Here is an 8,950-nt window from a genome sequence, read left to right on the forward strand (position 1 = left end):
TTACATTCTGTTAAATAAATTTAAAAAATCTGATAATTGAACAGGAATTTTAAACTGAACTTCCCAGTTTTTTGCCAAATGCCAATTTTAAAATAACAATGAATTCATTAACAGACACTCTAAGAAAACAATTACCAAGCAGCAACATGACTTTTATTATTACAGTGATATTCCTTCAGTTAGACAGTCCAAATATACAGATAAGTGTATTTAACAATCCCATTTAGCGTTTAAAAAACGCATGGTGTTTTGACTGTTTTAGCTATGTTGTATAAACAGCTGTGTTGTATAGCTTTCCTCTTTGGTCCAGCTGCATAGCCTGCCTTCGAGTAGTTCTCAGTCACACCCGAATTGTTTCCAGCTTCACTTGCTGGCGTGTTTCTTGAAAATGTCGATGTATTCCTGCACATCGTCTGGGGAGCCCAGCACCACAGGCACACGCTGGTGAATGGAATCGGGTTTGATGTCCAACACATCCTGACTTCCAGTTGTGGCCATTCCTCCAGCCTGCTCTATGATGTAGGCCATGGGGTTGCATTCATACAGGAGTCTCAGCTTCAAAGCAAAGGAAATAGAAGTATTAATGTAATGATGGAGCCATACAGGAACCAGTACAGGTGTTAATTCTGGAAGTCATCCCCTTTCCCAAGAAACCTTAGAAAACAACACATGATCAAAACATTTGACCTTTGAACATTCAAGTAGTTTCTTCTTTGCTTTGGCTTCAAAATAGTGTCCTAATAGAGCAAGGAGTTTTAATAGAACAGTAAAAAAACCATATACAACAGCATAACCTACTCAAAACCTAAAAAATTATTTAATTTCTCTTTCCTGCAATCAAACTGTTCATTTGTAATTGTATTCAATTAAAACGGTTTTGTTCCTCTTAGCCTTTGCACATTCTTCAAAATAAGGCCTTGTGTTCAAAATACTCAAGGTGGCAGTCTCAGTACACCGACCGTCAAACATTAAAAGAACAAGGAGCAGTAACCTCAGTGCACTGTCAAACAATTCAAGAACAAGAAGCAGTAATCTCAGCACACTGACTGTCAAACATTACAAGAACAAGGAGCGGTGCTATCTTGTATCTCCAAGCAACGGTACTGATAAAACAGATGCTGGACACTTAACTGTATGGATTGTACCGATTTAAATGCCCTTTTAACTTAATGGAGTGTCACAGCAGGCAATACAGGCTGCTAATGAGTTTGTCTGGGGTTCTAGAGATGTTTGTGTTATTTTTATCTGGAAATTATATTAGTTCAAAGCATTGTGCATCTCCTACTGCAAACCACAAGTAATGGCAAAAATCCAGTTTCCTTTAAAGATAGACAGTCTGGTAAAGTACAGTTTAAATTGGCTGAATTCTTCATAAAGCTCCTAGGCAGTCAGAGTTTCCACGTTTTCTTATTTTGTTTAGGTGAGATCTAGTAATACTTGAAAACACTTTAATAAATAAATATACTTCATTGTCCTTACCTTTCCTTTGGGGCTCTTGGTGTTGGCTGGGTACAAGAAGATGCCTCCATATACTAGGGTACGATGCACATCAGCAACCATGGAGCCTACGTATCTCCCACCATAAGGGGCACTACCATCCTGCCGAATTCAGAGGATCATTTAGTAAAGAAAAAAGCTGTATTTATATTCATTTTTAGAGTAAAGCTGAATGGCACAGCATTTGCTACAGTGGAGTTGGGTTCTAACTAGTTTGGGTCTATCTGTCCATTGAAAAGACTTCAAAAACAAATATAGGGGAAGAAGCTCTACTTAAATGATAAAAACAAGTTTGATTATCGTGAAACTGTTGTTGGTTTATTTAACGATAAACTAGAACAGAACTTTATTTAATCAAAATGGTTAACTTTGTGAATATATCTCAACATTTCAATATGAAGAAAATGTACTTGAAATTAAAGCTTGAATGAAAACGTTGCAAATGCTTAAAAGGCTTGTGTGCGTTCATGATGTGTAAATTAGGTTCGCTGCACATTAATACATTTACCTCAGGAAATTTCTTCTTCTGTATGTACTCTGTAACCGCAGGGTCAAAATACTTGGCATATCCTTCATTAAGACTGTAAATCTTTCCTTTCTTCTTAATCCTCACATTTTGGTCCACCAGAATGAATTCTCCAATAGCCTAAAATACAGCAATTATAAAGAATCAACAGCTGTATTACTTGTGTCTCTTCATAATTTTGAACATGTTTGTTTTACTATTTTGTGGGTTCTTTGTCACATATATATTTTTTTTGTGTTTTTTAACAATGATCTATGTAACTAAATAAGGTTTGATTTTGAAGTTGGTTCTTTTCATTCATTTTCAAACAATCAAGCAAACCTGCATATCTGCTTCCCTTGCATGAATTTCAAATGTCAGAATAATCTTGTAGGAGCTGTCACTTACTGGATCAAGCATGAAGCAGTTGACACCATTTCCAGCGGACAACACCATCATTGTGGCGCTGCCATACAAGGCATAACCCGCTGCCACAATGTTCCGTCCTGGTTGTAAAGCATCCTTTTCATTGGGTTCACCATCCGTGGTCTGCAAAGGAAGAATGTTGAAGTCAGACAGGGTAAGAATTGAGTCTGACACTGCACTACACAAGCTGATGCTCTTATTCTGAGCTGATGTTACTTTGCAAGTAGATTTAAAACAGGTTCTACTCAATTGTTCTAAACAAAATTGACTCCAAATACAGATGTCACTTATTTAATTCAAACAGAACCATCCCACACTTAACAGATTTATCAAAGACCCAACTGGATTTAATAAATCAGTGAAATAGAACAGTAGGCTTTTTTCTTAATCATCTGTGCCTCAGACACAGTGGCATTTATTAAGATCCTATTCAGAATCAAACTCAAATATATTTAATGTTGTACAGACCATATTTTTAACAAATAAAAGGATAAAAGGACATTGTGACACAATGATCTTGTCACTACTAACACCCAACAATGTGGACAGGCGATCCATTATATCCTGTTTATCCGCTGCTTCTTGGATCCTCCATTTGGAGTGCCCAGTCACTACTAAATCCTTCTTTTAAATCTGTATGAAACTCCATTTCCTTTCAAATACAGGGGGGGGTCTGCAGTATGATAACTGTAGCTACAAGCTCAATTGGTCCAAAACGTATTATGTTGTACCACACATTACTTTATTTACCTTTCTGTACACAGCAAAAATGGTGCCGATTGAAGCAAGACAGTCAATGTTTGAAGAGCCATCAAGAGGATCAAAGCATACAATATATTTACCCTAAAAATAGAAAATGAAAAATGAAATAAATAGCTGTTTAATAAATATATAGTACTGTATTACACATACACTATGACATTTTTAAAAAAATCTGTTCTGTTCAGAGCAGAACTGTACCTGTGGTTTCTTTCGTAATTATACACACATCCACAACAATAAACACTTCTAATAAGATCAAACAATATATGTCAGTGAGTTATGGATTCTCATAGAAGCTATCGGTCTTCCAATCACACAGGCACAAGGACTGCATTGTAAATTGATGTGGCTCATGATCAAATAACATGCAGGTTCATCTTGGAAAGAAAAAAAAGTCACTGAATCTCATTCTTTCGCTTAGGAACTTAGACCACTGAAATACCAACCCTCTGGTCAGGATCCACAATGATGGCTTGCTCGTCTTCCTCCGAGACTAGAACACAGGTGGTGAAGGAGGACTTGAGCATGTTAATGACCAGATCATTGGAAAGAATGTCCAGCTTCTTCACCTGGTCTCCGGTAACATTGGTGCTGCCTGCAATGCCATACCTGAAGAGTGGGAACGTTACAGGTTACAAAGTGGTCTAGAAGTGTTGACACATAGTGCTGTTGAGACAGAACTGAGGAAAGTTGCGAGAGTCTAAAATGCGCGTTTTGCACGAATCACTGATGCGCTTTATGCTGTTCATTGTCTATCAGTCAATAAATACAACTTTTGGCAATGAAATAATAAGCATGTCTTTAATCTGACTCCTTATCTATTATTGTGCATGCCCATTGTGACTTTTCAATGATATTTTGCACCTACTGAGAACTATTTATTTGACTTTTTTTTGTGACAGTAGATTTGATTGTTGCAACCTGGGGAACCCTTTGAATAACTGTCCACTGTTTATTAGTAGCACCAATAAAGTGGAATTGTCTTTTAAACAGAAGATTTTCCACAGGAAACACATCACTGCCACCCAGGGGATTAACTCTTTCACAGTCAGTTTAATCAAATACCATTTTACCTTTTGCTTGGATGACTAATTTTTAAACTACTGTAAAAACGCCTAGACTTTCCTCAGATTGTACAAATAAACTAAGTCATACAGCAGAAATGCAAACAGCATGAAGACAATTAGCCTACAGTGTGTTTATCAACACAGAAACTCTGGATGCGCTTGCTTAGCTGGAAAGCAAAATTATATTTCAATAGGCTGTGAAGGTTTACATTAATATGATATGCTTTTGTACAGGTACATGTTTTGAAACATGAGCATGTAAAACCTTTAATACAAGCTATTACTGCAGCTCGTTCAACAGCAGAGACACAGTTCACCTGAAGATCAGCTGGACGAACAGTAAATCAATCAAAGATGGGCCAGGTCTCGAGAATGGTTAATAATGAGTGTGTTGATTGACATAGAACATTCCACTTATCCAGTACAGTATGAACCAAGAAGTGAATGAGTAAAGTGCATTAATGCAACACAGTGCACAACCAGTCATGTGCAACTTACATGCATATTTTATTTAGTGGCACACTGAAAGTAGCTTTTGCACTATGTTCCTCCAAATGATTCATTAAGGCTAGCACCAATTAAGAATAGTTATACAAATAACTTACATTTCATGGCCCATGGATAGAAGACAACAAATTATTATATAATATTTCCTTGCCAAAACACTATACTTGAATACAATATGTGCAATCAGTGACATTTTACTAAGAAATCTGTGAAATGAAAGTCTACTTGTCCACTGGCATAGTTGTCTCTGTACAGGATCTGATCCAGTTTAGATTAGAGACAAGTCTGTCAAAGCAATCAGACAGTAAACAAGGAAATGCTCCTGTTACAGTCTGAAATGTTAGCATGACCCAGCAGTTTTTTTGACTAAGGAAGTATCTGGGGTTTGTCCATGACTACACTGGATGTTACTGTCAACTAACATGAATATTATGTCAGCTGAAAAGTACACCATTGAAAACCTGCCTAATCATGCCTCCCCTTTCATAAGAGATTCTTAGCATATTTAGCAGAAAGATAATCCACAAACTCCAAGCAGAATACATATAAAATGCATGAACTGGTTTTGCATTACATTACCCAAAAGATCATTGACTTGGCTTCTTATTACTTTTGCAAATCTCTCACAAGCATGGCCTGCTTACAGTACAAAGCAATAAAATATAACACTATATAATTGTAAGCGTTTTTTTTTAATTATTATTTAAAAAAAAAAAAAAAAATAATTTTAAAGGGTTCCTAATGGTCTCCCATACTACATGTTAGTTGTGTTCGGAATTATTGTTCTAAGTAGCATCTTGTGATAGACAGATAGATAGATAGATAGATAGATAGATAGATAGATAGATAGATATGGGCCTCGATGTAAATCTGAAGTGTTCTAGGGCAGGCTTGATACACGAGTCAACTATCTAGTGGAACACTTACATGAACCCATGCTGTGCACTTTCTAAACAAGAAATCCACAACTCATTTAACTTGGAGACAAACTTTTCTGATTTTAGCATAGGCTACTACGCTTCTACGGTGCCAAATCTAAATAAAATCAGCTCACTATGACTTGCATTTGTATTTCTGCTTCTTGACAGTGTTGTGAAGTAGGTGTCTGCACTCCCACACAAAGTAGCATGCTGTACTGTCTGAATGCATGAGCCAGCATTGCCTGTGCTGCAAGACAAGTGATGTGATTGGTTGACTACTGACAACACCTCCTCTGCACTAAGGATCATGAACAGACTTTCTGTTCACAATGATGTCAAAGTGGTTTATAGCCCTGCAGACAGTTATCCATTACTGATCCAATAATCACTAATTAACTCAGTATCTTAAACACAAACCACTAAGGTTTAAAGCTCAGACAATTGCCAAATGTTTATTGAGAGGGTTTACTAAAAACAAAAATATATGTACTTTTACAAAAGATATGTAGAAATAAGTTTGTAGTGTCTCCTGATAATTAGTATGTTTAAACTGCCACTCTGATTTACCACAAATCCAGCAATGACCAGCAATGGTGCATCTCAGTGCTGTTTGGTACAGGAGGCTTGGTGCCTGTGGAGAAGCTAGTTAGCTTGTTCAAGAATAAAAAAAAAAACTACCATTAAAAATCCCTTACTTCACTGCAAAGTGTTAAGTGAACTGACTATTGTCCACATTGCTCTACATGTTGTAAACCTTGTCTGGGCATTACAGTACATATTGAGCATGCTTGGTGCCCTGTATGAGGCCAGTAAATATTTGTTCCAACTGCCAACTGAGCTGGTCAACAGCTGGGTAAAGTACAAGCCCGGTTACTCATTCCTTACATTTTAAAACAAAATGTTAGTTAAGATGAATGAATGTTTAACAAACCTCGCTTTCCTTTAGCCCAAAACCACACAGTAGACACCTTCTGTATATTTCACAATACAATACTTTCTATTTGCACCTGTACATGTGTTTGGTACGCTCATTGTAATATTTGCTGTTGAAAATTTAAAGGATTTATTGGTTAAGGACTTTGCCCTTATTAGATTATGCTAATTAGGTCAACATTTGTGTTTCCTTAATGGTGGCCGTCCTTCAGGTGTAGAACAGTACTTAAGATGATCAAGACCTCAGACCTTTATTCCAATAAACTGAAAAAGCTGATAAAAAGCCACTACTTTTTCACAAACTAATGCAACCACACTGTACCTGCAGTATAATGTAGGTCTAGTGTGTATTTTAACGTGACCCAGTGGAAAATGTGTACATTTACTTTTTTTTCTAAAATGAAAAATAAACGTATTTTGTTACTAGTTTATAAATATTTTTAAATGTGTATTTTTCATTGTTTTAGAACATGCAAACATGCCATTAGTTTAAGCAAACGGGTAAATTGGGCACGCGCGCATTAAGAACATTTTACCAACATTGTAAGGAGGGCTAACTTCTAAATAAAATTATTGTTGTCTCACTTTCCGTGCAATAAATCTGCGATTTAACAAACTGCGGCCTCTTTTTTGTTGTTAACTTAAACCCGTTTTGGATACAACATTAACAAAGTCTGTGCCTACATAATAAATAAATACCTACAGGTTGGCAATGCCAGCTTTCCTGACGGCCGTCGAGATGGCTTTGACGGCTGTGCAAAGTGAATTGAGAAGCGTTGTCAGTTCTCCCGTCCCTTTGGCTTTCCTCCCTTCCTCCAGTACAAATCGCGTAAGGGTGACAACATTGGTATCAAATGCACCTTTGTCTGACATGATGGTGGTGGTAGCGACTGCAGCTGGCTTGCGTTTCTCTGACTCAGGTGAAAATGGTATGTGGCAAAAGAAATCTAACCTAGCTGTTCAAAACAATCTGCGCCAGTTCAAAACAGGAACTAGGGGTGTGCGAACAGATTTCACCAATCCAATGTAAAATCGTAGAAAAAATGGGGGCGTGGCCGCTGAAACTCATTTTGCAAAAACAAAAGTGGGGCAAAGTTCAAGTAACCAGGAAAATAACTCGTTGGGAATTTGGTCTGATTTGCGATTGGGCAAATGCTGAATAAAGCGCAGGACAAAATGATTTTAAAATGCATTAGACTATCACTATATAGACATTAGAGTATATTTAAGGTTAGTTTTATTGAATGACGACTATAAAGTGTATTTGTGGACTGTTTTTAGTTTTTATTGTCATAATCCTTTTGTGAATCACACTTATCTGTATTGCACGTAAAATGCATTTGGGTCTATTTTCATATAAACAGCTGGTGAAAGAAAATTTTAACATTTAAACCACTTGTACAACTACAGGAGCCCAACACAAGCGTCACTTTTCAGCAGTAGGTTATGCAGTTCATATTGTGCTCTGTTACAGGTTTGGAAGCAAAAAAACGACATTTAAATTCTTTGATTACACATTTGAAACATCTGCTAAATGTTATCCTCTAAAGAAAAAAAAAAGGTGCTTAGCATTGGAACAAAAACTTACAGTAAATCTATATTCATTTTGTGTCAGAGTAAACGAAATACCCTTTTGGAGAATGTTATTTGGTTGAATAGTTAACACACAGTAGCTTAACTGTTTAAAGATCTATTTGATATTGATGGTTATTCCCTTTGCAAGTCTGAAGAAGAATTTGGCAAAACTGCCTGCTTTCTATTCTCCTCCTCAACACTGGCCTGCCAAGTCTCTGAATAATCATACCATGCTTTGTATCATGCTTTGCAAATTTTGGAGTCAGCCTGACAAAGCATTGTATATTTTTATTTTCATATAGCAAGACATATTTATAGAAAACATTTTTGTTCCTGCCCATGTCAGTATACTTTTTAATGCTTGAAAGTGCTTTTAAATCCAAATATGTTCATTATATCAGATGTTGGTTTTGTAGGAGCTGCTGTCAGTTTTGAGCTCTGTAATTGCCTGTGCAAAAAAGAGCAGGCTTTTTCTTTATTGATTTGAGCCCAGGCTTGGAACAGACAGGTATATTATTTATATCGTTACTTATTCCATACAAGCACTACTATTTGTTTCAAATACCATATCCAACAGTATGTGTCATTTCCATTGCAGTATCGACTGGGACACCTTGTTTTTGTTTGTTTACAAAAACACTAATGTCTAGTTTCATGCTAATGTGATCAACCATTTAAAGATGTCTTTATTCAAAGCCAAAGGATGGTCCCAAGGATGTTTAAAACAATAGCTAATGGGCTCCCAAGTGGTGCATCCA

General features: G+C 36.6%; 1 protein-coding gene across 1 annotated transcript; it reads right to left on the reverse strand.

Annotated features, from left to right (window-relative positions):
• Positions 1–279: 279 nt before the first annotated feature.
• Positions 280–7,614, reverse strand: LOC121317239 (fructose-1,6-bisphosphatase 1-like). Its single transcript, XM_041252952.1, has 7 exons — positions 7,321–7,614; positions 3,637–3,799; positions 3,179–3,271; positions 2,411–2,551; positions 2,006–2,143; positions 1,480–1,599; positions 280–555 (listed from the first exon to the last, which is right to left on the reverse strand). Exons 1-7 carry the CDS (start codon positions 7,488–7,490, stop codon positions 364–366), a joined length of 1,017 nt encoding a protein of 338 aa, XP_041108886.1. The 5' UTR covers positions 7,491–7,614; the 3' UTR covers positions 280–363.
• Positions 7,615–8,950: the final 1,336 nt, after the last annotated feature.

The sequence above is a fragment of the Polyodon spathula genome, chromosome 1 (genome assembly GCF_017654505.1).
Source record: "Polyodon spathula isolate WHYD16114869_AA chromosome 1, ASM1765450v1, whole genome shotgun sequence".
Lineage (NCBI taxonomy): Eukaryota > Metazoa > Chordata > Actinopteri > Acipenseriformes > Polyodontidae > Polyodon > Polyodon spathula.